Source organism: Rosa chinensis, chromosome 2 (genome assembly GCF_002994745.2).
Source record: "Rosa chinensis cultivar Old Blush chromosome 2, RchiOBHm-V2, whole genome shotgun sequence".
Classification (NCBI taxonomy): domain Eukaryota; kingdom Viridiplantae; phylum Streptophyta; class Magnoliopsida; order Rosales; family Rosaceae; genus Rosa; species Rosa chinensis.
Genome location: NC_037089.1, coordinates 17315656 through 17328948, shown reverse-complemented (window position 1 = coordinate 17328948; position 13293 = coordinate 17315656). Strand labels below are relative to the sequence as shown.

General features: G+C 39.7%; 1 protein-coding gene and 1 pseudogene across 2 annotated transcripts; one reads left to right on the top strand and one right to left on the bottom strand.

The window, feature by feature from the left end:
* Positions 1 to 6082: 6082 nt before the first annotated feature.
* On the bottom strand, positions 6083 to 8129 carry LOC112184493. 2 transcript variants are annotated; one of them, XR_002930062.2, is made up of 6 exons: positions 7948 to 8129; positions 7733 to 7862; positions 7601 to 7643; positions 6506 to 6570; positions 6328 to 6382; positions 6083 to 6126 (listed from the first exon to the last, which is right to left on the bottom strand). XR_002930062.2 is itself a non-coding variant. In XM_024322755.2 (5 exons), exons 1-4 carry the CDS (start codon positions 8060 to 8062, stop codon positions 6514 to 6516), a joined length of 345 nt encoding a protein of 114 aa, XP_024178523.1. In that variant the 5' UTR covers positions 8063 to 8129; the 3' UTR covers positions 6145 to 6382; positions 6506 to 6513. The 2 variants fall into 2 exon arrangements, 1 of the variants encoding a protein (XP_024178523.1); XM_024322755.2 differs by lacking the exon at positions 6083 to 6126 and having other exon boundaries at positions 6145 to 6382.
* Positions 8130 to 10329: 2200 nt separating this feature from the next.
* On the top strand, positions 10330 to 11863 carry LOC112183816 (annotated as a pseudogene).
* The last annotated feature ends 1430 nt before the right edge of the window (positions 11864 to 13293 follow it).

Below are 13293 nucleotides of genomic sequence, written 5' to 3'. Positions count from 1 at the left end.
TGGGCTCTCTACTAGCACCCCTACATCACATTCTTTAGACGTTGAGCAAATTGATTTTGGTTCCAAATTTTCTAGCTCCGACTCAAGTGGTCTCCTTGACTTTGTTCCAAGTCCTTTAGCTGTGTCTCCACTTCTGAATCATTTGATTCTATAACTCGCGATATTACTGATTTCAACCTTGGAGTAGTGATTTTGTCACCATCACAGGGGGCAACATCTCTGTCCTAAACAAAATCATCCTGAGGAAAAGTAGTATCGTCAATTCTGCCATCTTCATAACCATCGTATCTCTCAAATTGAGCACACTTGAGAGTCTTTGCTGCTCCACTATTTTGAAATGGTGCTCTGGCAGTTTCTTTGATGCCATGTCGCTCGTTGCTGTGTCGTTTTGAATGCCTAGCTTCAGAATTACTCGAAGATGCTTTCCGATATTCACCCGACCTATTTGTCCTTTTAGCAGGTTGGGGATTCTTGTCATAAGTGGCTGACCTACTTATGTCCTCTTCTGAAAACAAGACCTCTTTCCACAAATTGGAAGAGAACTCTCTGATGGATTTGATCACAAATATATCATCTCTTTTCTCAAGTTGACGTTTTGTCAATGTCAAGTAAACATTGGACACAGACCTGCCTAGGTATGGTGCACAAGCTCTCATCCACCACCTACAATATGTCCAGGTACATGTCCCATTATAAGTGGAACGCGAAATATAAAAGCGAGCGTTGGTGTCTGTTTGGAGGAGTACCTGCTGGGCCTTCTTGCAAGGCCAAAACTGAGTCTGTTTGAGGGAACCCCTTGATCAAAGCCAAATTGGCGAGTAAATCTGTAACAACTCGAAATTTTAATTATATATTAGATCATGTGATAATATTTTCTTTACTAGCTTTTGTGTGTGTGTGTGTTCGAGAAGTCTATTACCTATTACATGTAGACTTGTGAGGAAGCTAGTTTTACTCAATTGGTTTAAACATTTTCGGATGTGACCTTATAAACCCAATCAATGAATCTCTTATTAGTCATTGTTCATATCCAAGTGTGAGTAAGTATTCTATTTGGGTGATTATGCAAAGTTAGGAATTATAGGTGTTGTTGAACCTGTAGACTAAGCTAGCTAGTAGCTTGAGTTGGCATCACTCAATTTATAGCTCAAGTTCTATTTATCCATCATTAAAACTTCTAGTCTACTGCTATCACATGGATATCCCAAGATTGTAGAAATAAAGCTTATTTTCTTCCTATATGTTTTTATATATAACCTTGGTCATTAAGTTATAAAGGGATAAGAGATTTCATACCTATCTCTGCAATACTTTCTGATGAAGGTTTCTATTAAGAGATAGGATTGTACAAGTATATCTATTGAATGCTTAGTGATTAAGTCATTAAGTGATAGGTATGGACAAACACATCTATATGCAGATTTTATTATAATTGTTTTGCTTGATGGCCAAGAACCATACTAGTATAAATAGGAGCTATCTACCTTATTCATAGTCACTGTACAATAGAACTTAACGTGAGAGTGAGGGAGATAGAGATAAGGGCTGGAGTAGAATGGAAAGAAAGAAAGAAACAGGAAGGAAACTAAAGAGAGAAAGTAAAGGACGTGAGGAATAGGAGATTAGGAGCATGAAAGAAAAGAAGAAAACAAGAGAGAGAGAGAGAGAGAGAGAGAGAGAGAGAGAGAGAGATAGAATAGAGGAGATTAGAGGAAAAGAAAGAAGAAACAGAATTAGGATTGGAAGAGAAAATAGAAGAGAGAAACATGAGATGTGAGAGAGATACCTGAAGTGAAGGAAGGAGGAATTAACAAGAGTAGTTTGATTTATATTCTGAATGGGATTCAAAGGTGAATTCAATCCTATAAGCTATTCCAATTGTTATTCTTGTTATTATGTTTAGCTTAGCTCGTGTCTAAATGGGTTTAAGCTTCTGCACAATTAGTAACCTAAATGATTTTCAAACAGAATGTAAGCATAGAAACAAATCAAGTTGATTAGAGAATTGGTTCCTTAAGAATGGGTGTCCTAAGTAATTCTTAGGTTGCTTTTTGGGTTAGATTTCTTATTTTGTCTTAACAACAAGAGGTTAGAGTGATCAAAGAACCTATATGCATCAGTTTAACAACCTTAGACTGAGCAGTAACCTCAAACATTAGTTTGTAGGCATTGGAGAAAGCTAGAACAAGTTTCTGCATTATAATCATTAGTTAACTTTGAGCAACCATATCCTTTGATCTAGACCTTCTTTGTAGAAACCATTTGCATGTGTTGAAAGCTTATAATGTAAGCTTGATATCTATATAGTTTTGTACAATTTCATTAAAGACTCATTGGTTAAGTTTGAGGCTAAAAACAGAGGTCTGCAATCTGTTGTTTTTGACACAGTTTTCTTTTCACTAAAAACTGTACATTTCGGCTGCGTATTTGAAGTTGGTGTCTTCATGAAAGTTTCAGTAGACATCTCAAAGATCATTTCAGAATTGAAATCTCATGAAAAAGACTTTTCTATAGTAAGTTATGATTTTTCGAAGTTGAGGGTCTGCATCAGGAAATTCTGCAATTTTCATTATGTTTCTGTTTGTTCCATTTCGTTTCAATAGTTTCCTGTATTCAAACTTATTTAGGTCGACCACCAACTGAACATAGAGATTCTTCTATTTTTAACAAAACTTGTGACGCTATTTACTGAATTCATTTGAGATACTTATGTCATTGTGAAATCAGTTTTTCGCGGAAGTTTTCCTTCACAATAAATCTGCAAGATGTTTTTGGTTAGTTATTTAGCATTTCAAGTGAAATCTAAATGGCTTGAGATTTTAGGTACCATTTTCTTAAGACATAAGCTCGATATTGAAGTATGTTCTTAAGGCAGAATCATAGCTTTGTGTTTAAAATAAATTATGTGCTTATGCATAGGAAATGTGAATTGTACTTGGATATTTACTTTTTATGCAGGAACATGTATCTATACAATAGCTTGGAATCCAAGTAGGGGGATCTGGGAACCTCTACTCAATTGTATTGTATGCATATATGTTGCTTGACATGTTTGTTGTGGAATGAATGAATATTTGATGCAATTACATTGCGAAGTATATGTTATCAATTGATGCATCATCCATTGAGTACATATGAAGTATAAGGGTGGTGATGGTGATATGTGTAATGTTAGCGATATAAGAAAGTTTGAAATTTATCTTTTGCGTAGTTGAGTCCATAACCTCAGCAGGTACCAGATCCCAGGTATGCCCATTGTTAATGCGCAATTAGTATAGGATTGAAAGGGTAATTCGGGACTGGCGAAAGGGGCATGGACAAGATGACTAGCAAAAGAGGGTTATGGGGATTGATTTTGGGTGGGGGTTAGTTCATATAGTTGAGTACTCTGAGTCACCTTCATGGTAAAATACATGGTATGGGACATGTAGGCTCAGTTTATTCTGTTGTGTGAATTATCGGGAATAGAACATGCATTCATGCATACCATATGATGATTGTTTGGTTATCTTTTGTGTGAAGAGAAATAGCTCCCTCCTGAGCCACAGGTTGAGCTCACCCCTTAACAGTCTTGCAGGTTATTAAACACAAGAACTATGAAGATTAGTGATCGAAAGCAATTAGAGTTAGTTGGAGTTTTGCTTATGTAAGATCATTATTCCGGAAGTGAGTACTCTTAGTGATCGTGAGTTGGATTTATCCTTATACCGAAATGAGAAGTCAATTCCATTATCAAAGTGTCGATTTTATTTTTTCTATTCGTTTATTTTTATTTTTACTCACACCTCGGATTAAAAAAAAATTTGACCCGGATTCGGGGTGTGACAAAATCTGTTCGGATAATATGGTTCCAAGCAAAGATCACGTCCCACTCTCACCGGCAACAATGAAGAGCGCATACAAACCAACAACTCGAACTGATCACTTGACAGGATACTATCGTCAGTCAAAAAGTAACAGCTTTGTTCAATAAATGAACTAGGACGGTAAATCACAGAAATATCAGTTCTGAAAACGCGTCTAGCCGATGAAATATCCAAATCAACGGCCTCAATACTTGCATATCTTGCCAAATACGGATGGTTAGTTGGGAAGTCACTATCGGCTCGGGCTCTATATAAGTAGGGGAAGTGTTCTCCTAGCCAACCAATAACATAATGAATGGGAAAGCAAACATTCGAATTTCCAGGCCCTTCTGGATCAGTGGCAGCTAGGCCAAGACCATGGTAAATATAGCCCAGTACTGAAGGTGCTAAAGAAACCCTGATGCCTTGTGCCATCAAAGAAGCCATATAAAATGTGTCGGGACGGAGATTGGAATGACTAGAGGGTAAGACAAACCTGCTAAGCCAATATGCCAAAAATGCAACCAGGCCCCCCTCATTCGAAATAGTTAAATCGGGTTGTCGCCGTGCAAATTTGCCCTGATGTGGATAAGCCTTTCTATTCCCAATCTCACCATAAGCCACGTACAATATCTTCCCACGGTAAAAGTAATCAGCCCACTCATCCCAATAAATGAAATCCCTTTTGTGAAAAATACACAACTGAGTGAATGCGCAAGAGCTCAGCAACTGTAGATGGATAGCGCTCACTGCAATGCAGCTCATTATTGACAGGGATAAATTCTTCATATGGATGCCCCAGAATTGGTAAACCTCCAATCACTCTCATATCATATAGAGAAATGCCCATTTCTCCATTCCCATGGTGCAGTGTATTGGTTAGTGGGCCCCATAATTCACAAAAGGCCTTCCATGTATTTGTAGAATAGTGGTAGGGGAAACAAGAGACTCCAACAGCACCAAGTATTCCTGCATTTTCCAAAATACCTCCAAATTTTCTCATTATAGAATCAGTCCACTCCAGAGTGCCAAGCTCAAAGGTTGATACTCCTCGGAAATAAGGAGTATGTTTCCAGTCCTGTTTGTCTCTAAGCATGTTATGAAGAACAGGATAGAAATCTTCCTGAGGAGTAAAGGAATCACCTTCCTCATCATTATTGACCTTTTCCAATGTACGAGCTTGAAATAATGCACCATGAGTTCGACGGGTTCTTATTACTTGATCCTCGGAACTCTGATCAAAAGTAAGGTACCCTAAATGAACTTGTACCTCGGTAACCCAAGTAACTCTGTCTTTAGGAGGTGGATGAATAGGTATGCTGCTCAGGAATGAGGATCTGTGATATTCTGGACCTTGTTCAAGTACCTTTCCACGAGCATCAAGGGCTCTTTCGGTACAAATGTGGCCGCTTGCATCCATGACCTGAAATCATACAAGCAGGTCATCGGTCAACCAATAATACACAACATTCAAGCTTTGCACGCATAAAGAAGGTTTCACGTACAAAGCTTGAGGGGGCAACTGTTGAGATAAAAAAAATACATAAAAAGAAATAATAATAATTAAATAATGAGCATATGAGGCCAAACAGGAGCAAAATTCCATAATGACGTGCTACACTTTGCTGGTAGCTTTCTTTATTATACAAGACAAAGTTCCAGCCAAATAATGATAAAAAAAAAGAGAGAGAAAGAATAGGAGTAGCAGGAGAACGTCTCAATCAAAGATAAGGACAATTCATCTTCAAAGAGCCTTGAAGAAAGGAGACTCTAGCTATTTCATTTCATGTGGAAGTCAACAACATTCACATTATTCTCTCCATCGGTCCACTATATAAAGCTAGCAATATTGACACGGAGGACACAGAGAAAAAGAGGAGAAGATAGCAGACGCTCTGCTACAAGCAAGAAGAACCCAACAGCGTGAAGTTCACCACAAAGGTTGAGACTCCCTCCCTTCCATGATCTCCACTTTCTTTGTGTTCACAGGTTTTTGCAAAAGGAAAACATGTCGGGGCAGCGTCTCCGATGAACCATGCCGGGCAGCGTCCCGATGAACCATGCCGGGCAGCGTCCAGATGAACATGTCGGGCAGCGTCCAGATGAACATGCCGGGCAGCGTCCAGATGAACCATGCCGGGCAGCATCCAGATGAACCATGTCGGGCAGCGTCCCGATGAACATGTCGGGCAGTGTCCCGATGAACCATGCCGGGCAACGTCTCATTGACTCATGCCGGGCAACGTCCCGATGAATATACCGAAGCAGCATCTCCGATGGTCTACAAACAGAATAGTCCCTCAAATTAAAAAGACCTGCCTTTTGAAACACCAATACGAGCAATTTCCCTTCCTCCCTAGTCTCTTTTTCAAACCACCATACCATATAGCCTGTCCCAAATTCCATGCTTTCTTCCCAAGAGCACCAACTCAAATAACACACAAAAAATAAAAATAAACAAAGTCTAAATAGTCAGACTCACCCTCAAATTGAAACTATGGAGTCTTGACTGCAGTTGCTGTCTTCGCCTTTTATACCTGCATAAAAGGGTTTATCAAATTTAAAATCCTTAAAGTTGCAGCAATGGGAGTTGACAAAGCACAAAGAAGTTGTTTTGTTTTTGGTGCAAAGAAACTAAAAGAGAAGGGCGGAAGACTCACCGTTGAAATCAAAAGTCTGGAACTCTGAAATTTATGACACCACAGCTCTTGTACTTGTTTTGTACCTGCATAAAAAAATAATAATAATAAGGTTTTGTCAAGTTAACAAAAGCCTTGAGATCGCAGCACTTGGTAATACAAATGAAAGGCAACGTCTTCATTGAACAAATGAGATCAAATGTCGATTACAGAGGTTACCAAAGTACAAAGCAAAAGATACAAAAGAAAAGAAAGCGAGAATGATGTTCTGGTGGCATTTGCAGAGGAGAGAGTTCCATCAAATTGCACAAGTATAGCGAGGCTGACAAAAGCAAGTGACAAGCATGTGTTCGTGGGTACAGCGCGTCAAGAGAAGAAAGAAAGTTGAAAGCTTAGTGGTGGAATGAAAAATAAAAACTTGAAACTCTATTTAAGTGCACAAGACAAATTGGCACTCTGTTTGTCAAAGATGTGTTGAAGTGCAAGGCATATATCAAAGCTAATTTCAACTTCTTCCAGGGGGCTGCAGCAAGTTTTTGATGCAAAAGATCGGAGCGGTGCGGTCATAAAAAATAAATAACAAAAGTCTCTGGCAGTGGCATCCTTTTATAGAGATGACGCTTTAACCCAAGTCGTGGTCAATGTCAACAAAGCAATCCCAGAAATCCATAAAAGCACAAAGTAATATTAAAAACAAAGAATGAGTATTCTGGTGATGTTGCAGACCACAAGATAATTTAATTAAGCTATATGCATAAGACAAAAGCTTAATTAACAAGGTGTCCAAGGCAATGGAAGTTCTGGCAATGTTGCAGGCCATGTGAGAAAGCTTAATTAAGCTGAGAACAAAACAAAAGGCTTAATTGACAATTGCACAAGTTACAAGCTTGATGAGGTGTTGCCATAGGGAAAAAATGAAGACAAAATGGCAAGGTGCAGTAATACTAAAAGCTTTGAAATAATTATCAAAGCTATGCAGGAATCTTTTGGCGGTGGCTTTAGGTTTGAATATGAGGCTTCAATTAATTGTAATCAAGGTGAATAAGACAATTCATTGACAACAGTACAAAGCAAAAAGAAAGAGAAGAAAGTGAATGTTCTGATAACAAAACTTACTCTCGATGTCAGCAATAGTCTATGTATGGCTTCCTTATAGCACCTGCGGAAGGAGGAAACATAAGAAAATGAAAGAAAATTGATTGAAGCTCGTCGGTAGAAGCAAAGAATCTCTCTAACTCACACACGCACCTGGAGTCAAAGCCAAGAGCCTTGCTTTCAATTCGCTGGCAACCCAAAGTAAAAGCTGCACTATTGCCTTGTTCGAACTCACCGCGGTTAAATTTCAACACCAGAAGACAAAATTCAAAGCCCAGAGTCACTGATGGAGAGGATCAAAAAGAAAGTTTCATTTTTGCTGTACACCAAATCAAACGAATGAGTGAGATAAAGAACGAGATCCTCACCCAATTTGTGTGCAGAAATCTCAATTGCAGGCTCTGAAATCCTTTTGGGACAAGAATATGGTCGTGGCCCCATCTTTAACTCCATCGCCAAATGGATTTCTGTCTCCAAATCCATCTCCGCTTTGGCTTGGCAAGAATGACGCACCAAGTCCGTGTTCACCTGGGTTTGGGGATGATGGAGATTGAAGTAAAAAGCAGCTGTGAGAAAAGAAAAATAAAAGAATAAGTGAAAAAAGATAGCAACTAGGCCTGTGAGACGCTTTGGGCTTCTGAGAAGTTTATGGCTGTCCATAGAAAATTTGATACCCAAAATAAAAGTTTATGCGTGTCTCCGGATTCTATAATCGAGCCTCGGAGTTCACTCGGTGCATCAAAGTCCCCGGATTGAATGTGAGGTTAAGAGAGCTTCATGAATCGGAGAATGTGATTCGTGAGGATACAAAAGAAGCCCATTTCAAAATTTGGGCCCGTTGGAAGAATTCGGCGAAGCATGACGCTATGGGTTCCATTTCCAAATACCCAGCCTTTGGTTTCGTAAAAAAATGCTCCGGAACCAAAAAATATCCCTTTGGCACAAAACCAAGAAAAATCCCAAATTCCCAAAATTTATGAACTACAATGGTTTGATCCCTTCACAGGGTATGTAGGCAATCTGGATTTAAATCTGGATGCAACCACAACGTAAACCGAATCCCTGATTCTTTTAAAACCAAATTCACCCAAACACCTAACCAGAATTGTTTCGATAGGTCATCTACCTGTTGAAACTCCAAAGCCATGAAAACTTGAACTACGAATGGCTTGATCCCTTCTGGGGTACGTAGGCAACCTGTAAAACAACCCAGGTGCAGCCGCAATTTTTCACAAACACACACATCTCCATATGTTAACTTTGTGCTTGGAATCAAAGGGTTTTCCCTTAAAGTGAGGGATTGTAATTAAGAAATTATTGTTATCTTGAATGGGTCGAACCTGACATAATAAAAGCTCTATTTTGTCAATAAGATAGAGCAAAATTGTGTTGGGTATATTAATTTACAATTTTTGCTCAACAATTATTTGTAGAAAGGCCTTCTGATGGTTATGCTCAACTAATTTAGCAGTCAAACCATATATAATACCTTGCTATCCTTAAAGAGTTAGAGAAGGAACTAGGATTTGAATTCCCAATGAAATTCTATCACTGATGTGTGTCAATATGAGCCAAAATTGATGAAATACATATCTAGGACACCATCAGCCACTTTTCTTCAAACTTTCTGTTTCGCTAGCTCTTTGTAACATACCTTTTCAAATTTGATTATTGTTACTTCTCCATAACATTTGAGTTCTGGATTCTGTTTATAGTTTTTTCATTGACTCAATGTTGTAAATGCTATTACATTTATAAGTGATATGGCTTGTTTTCTTTTGAACACATTCCTAGTTTTATGGCTCCCAACTTGATTACATCCAAAAGAAAATCCTCTTCCAGTAGATCAAGAAGGAAAACCGAGCTTGATACAGCACCTAAATGCCTCATTTTCTTTCACACTGAATACTACCAGCTTGCTGGTTGTCTAGCTTTCATTGAAAAAGAAGAAAACACCACTGGGTTCATCATCAGCTGTGAGCCTGTGACAGCGCAGGAGTGCAATTTGTACATTCGACTGCTGATGGAGGTAGAGTGGCTGATATACTCGAACTTGTTTGCATTCCTAAACCCTAAACAATGACTAGGAAACAAAATTAATTTCCATAAAAGGACATCAAAGCTTCACAACCAAGCCTAAATCAAAAGCATAAGAAACCAAAACTTCAAACTAGTGAAGTATAGCTAACCCAAATTTGTTGGAATATGATCATGTGATTAAATGGCTTCACAATGAGTAGACCTCATCATTTGGCCAGTGGGTCAAATGGACCGGTGGAGGCCCACAAGGCCCGATAGATAAAAACCCGCAAAAGCGCTGGCCCAGTGGGTAGAGGGTCGGGCTTGATTTTGGGATTTGAAGCTCGGCCCGACCCATAGGCCCAACCCAGTAGATCAGAAGCCTGCATACTGCCTTGTTAAATTTCTATTCTTTCTTCTGTTTTTTCTAACCTTGTTTTTTTATAATCTCCCTGCAGTCATTTTCAGTTAACTCTATTACGTCTCGTTTGTGCTAATATTTGTATATTGTGTTCAGAAGTAGCTCTATACGGTTTGTCTCACTATCATGTTCTCTACCTAATAGTTTTAGACTTTTAGGTACTGGCATACATTTTAGATGAGGCCACCATTACAGCCCATCTGATTGTGATTTCAAGTGTTTGTTTAATTCTTGAGCTCATCCTAGAACCAATGAAAATGGTGTAGAGCTTACTATCACCTTATTCATTTATCACCACCAAGGCTTCAACATGTCTCAAATTCGGCAAATCTCTACTAGTATCGATTGTCCAACTTGTGAGAATGATGAGTTAACTCATAGAGTCGAGTTAAGTCCATGGGATCTTCAACTCCTTAAACTTGAGTACATCCAAAAAGGGTTTCTCTTCCCAAAGCTAGCAGAGAAAGAAGTAGACCAGAGCTTGATACAACACCTAAAAGTTTCCCTTTCTCACACTTTGAATATCTTGTACCCACTAGCAGGTCGCTTATCCCAGATTGAAAACGAAGATGGCACCACTTGCTTTTTCATCAACTGTAACAACGCCTGAGCCCAATTTGTTCATGCAGCTTATGATGGTGTCAGAGTGGCTGATATTCTTGACCCTGTTTACATTCCTAGTGAGATTATCGAAAACCTATTTTCTATGAATTCAGTTCTAAACTATAAAGGCACTTCAAAACCATTGCTTGCAGTGCAAATCACTGAGCTTTGCGGATGGCATATTTATAGGTTGCAGCATAACCCATGTGGTTGCATATGGCACCTCTTTCTAGCATTTCTGTAATACTTGGTCTCACATCTCTCGTTCTAGCTCTGATGATACAGTTTCTCAAAGTAGTCCTCCTGTTTTTGGTCGTCATTTTCTTGATGGCCTAATTGATCTCCTAGTTCGCATACTGTTCTCCCAAATTCAAATCCCGGAGACACTTATTCAACAGACACCTTCTTCAACTCTTTTACAAAGGGTGTTTCATTTTCCCAAAGAAAAAGTTATGCAGCTCAAAGCAAAGGCTAATGCTGAGATGGGTACAAATAACATCTAGTCCCTTCAGGCACTCATGGCTCATCTTGGAGAGCCACAACACGTGGAAGAGGTGATGTCAAATCCGACGAAGAGACTACTTACCGGATTGCAATAGGGTTGAGGCAAAAATTGTAGCCACCATTGCCAAATCTTTACATGGGGAATGCACTTCGAGGAGTTTCTACCAACTCCACTGCAAATGATCTGCTATAACACGGACTAGGATGGGCCGCTTTGAAAATCAACAAAGCGATTGCTTCCATGACACCTGAAGATGTGATAAGAGAATTAGAGGACTGGGTAAAGGCCCCTATCATAAGTCCAAGTTTAAGGGCTAAAACAAGAGTTCCAAATTTAAAGGCTCAAACAAGAGTTCACAACTTGATCACAGGAAGCTCACCGCGGTTCAATGTGTATGGTAATGATTTTGGTTGGGGGAGACCACTTTCTGTGAGAAGCGGAAATGCAAATAAAATGAATGGGAAGCTGACATGTTTCCTGGTGCTGAAGAAGGAAGTATTGATTTTGAAGTTTGCCTTTTGCCTGAGACTCTACATGCTATGGCGGACGATGCAGAGTTCATGGAAGATGTGCTCACATGAACTAGATTTATTTATCACTTTACTTGAGATATGTAAAGGTAAGTAAACACTAACTTACCGAGCAGTTGAATAAAGCATTTCTAGCTAACTACTGTTGCTACCACACCATCTCTAGTGAAGTAATCAAGATATAAATGTAAACTTAATAAATTAAGAAAGCATGTACCTGTACGTAATAGCTAATAAACTAAATGAGAAGATGCTTGATGAGATATGCAAGACATATAGCCGATTGGTGTTGCTACCACTAGGTGCGAACATGATTGCAGAAATGCTTTCTGCTCCTTACGCTCAACTAATTTAGCAGCCAAAAGAAATAAAATTACCTGACTTTCCTTAGAGTCAGAAAAGGAACCAGAATCAGAATCACCAATGAAATTCCAGTGTTGATGTGTGTCAGAATGTGAGTCACAATTGACACAGAAAATGTTAATGTTAGAAACCAAAGACTCTAATTAACGTGAGAGAGAGAGAGAGAGAGAGACACACACACACACACACACACACAAAAGAAATATAGTGGTTCGTCTCCCGCTTTAGAGGGAAACTATGTCCACTTGAAGTGGTGCACTATATGAGTTTGGGCCTAGCAGCCCAAAAGGATTACAAAATATGTAATGGGATGTGGAATAAGTGGGAAGGAGTCTCCTTTTATAGGGAAGGGAGACTCCTTCCTTTACATGGTTTTCAATGTGGGACACAAAGTCCATTTCTAGTCTAGAAAGCTTCTTGTGAAGGCATATTGGCAAGGGGTAGGTTGTATGTCGGACTACAATATGCAAGTCGTGGTTGGGACCCACTATGGCTTGTGGGCCCCCTAAGAGGGTGTTACTTATGCTTGGTGATTGTTTCTGTGTGAGAATACGGAACGGGAACTAAGTGTGGATCATGATGGGGAGAGAGAGAGAGAGAGAAACAAGCATGTATAGTAGTTCACCTTGCCCTTGAGGCAAGGCTACGTCCACTTAGATATTTCTACTATGAGTGAGGCCAAGTAGCCTTTGTTGTGATACAAGTGTGGGGATCATGAATCCATCCCTTCTAAGAAGGGGAGGACTTCCTCTTATAGCTAAAGGAAGTCCCCATCTAGTTTACATTTCTGATGTGGGACATAATACACATATTGCTTCTCTTGAAGCCTTTTGGAGAGCATGGGAGGGTGGCCTCCCTATGAGGTACGGGCCGACCTCCACCATAGCGAGGTAGCTCGGGTGTCGGACTACCGGATGCATGTCATAGGCGGGACTAGCCATGTCGCGGGGCCCACCTAAGAGGTCGTTGATCATGCTTGGCGGTATATAATATAGGTGGTATGTACAAGTCCCCGAGTAAGAGGCGCTTCTTGGTTGGGGAGTTTAAATGTGATGCCGCCAAGTATGAGTGATGACCTCATTGAACGCTATACCCATACTAGTCCCCCAACTCCGTAAGTAAGAAGGGACTCTACGGGTAGGTTGGTGCCACGGGGCCCTCATCACGCTCGTACCTGCAAATAAGATAAGAGTGTACAAAATACATATTGATTGCGCTAGGGCAATCTAAGTGACATTTGAGTCGAATGCATCGAGGTGCATGAATGTTTATG

Excerpts from the sequence above, each read along its gene's own strand:
- LOC112184493 (XM_024322755.2), bottom strand. The coding sequence starts at position 8,062 with ATGGATTTGGAGACAGAAATCCATTTGGCGATGGAGTTAAAGATGGGG. Across the intron at positions 7,863-7,947 it reads GATTTCTGCACACAAATTGG|TGACTCTGGGCTTTGAATTT; the intron begins GTGAGGATCTCG and ends CCTCTCCATCAG. Across the intron at positions 7,644-7,732 it reads GCTCTTGGCTTTGACTCCAG|GTGCTATAAGGAAGCCATAC; the intron begins GTGCGTGTGTGA and ends CTCCTTCCGCAG.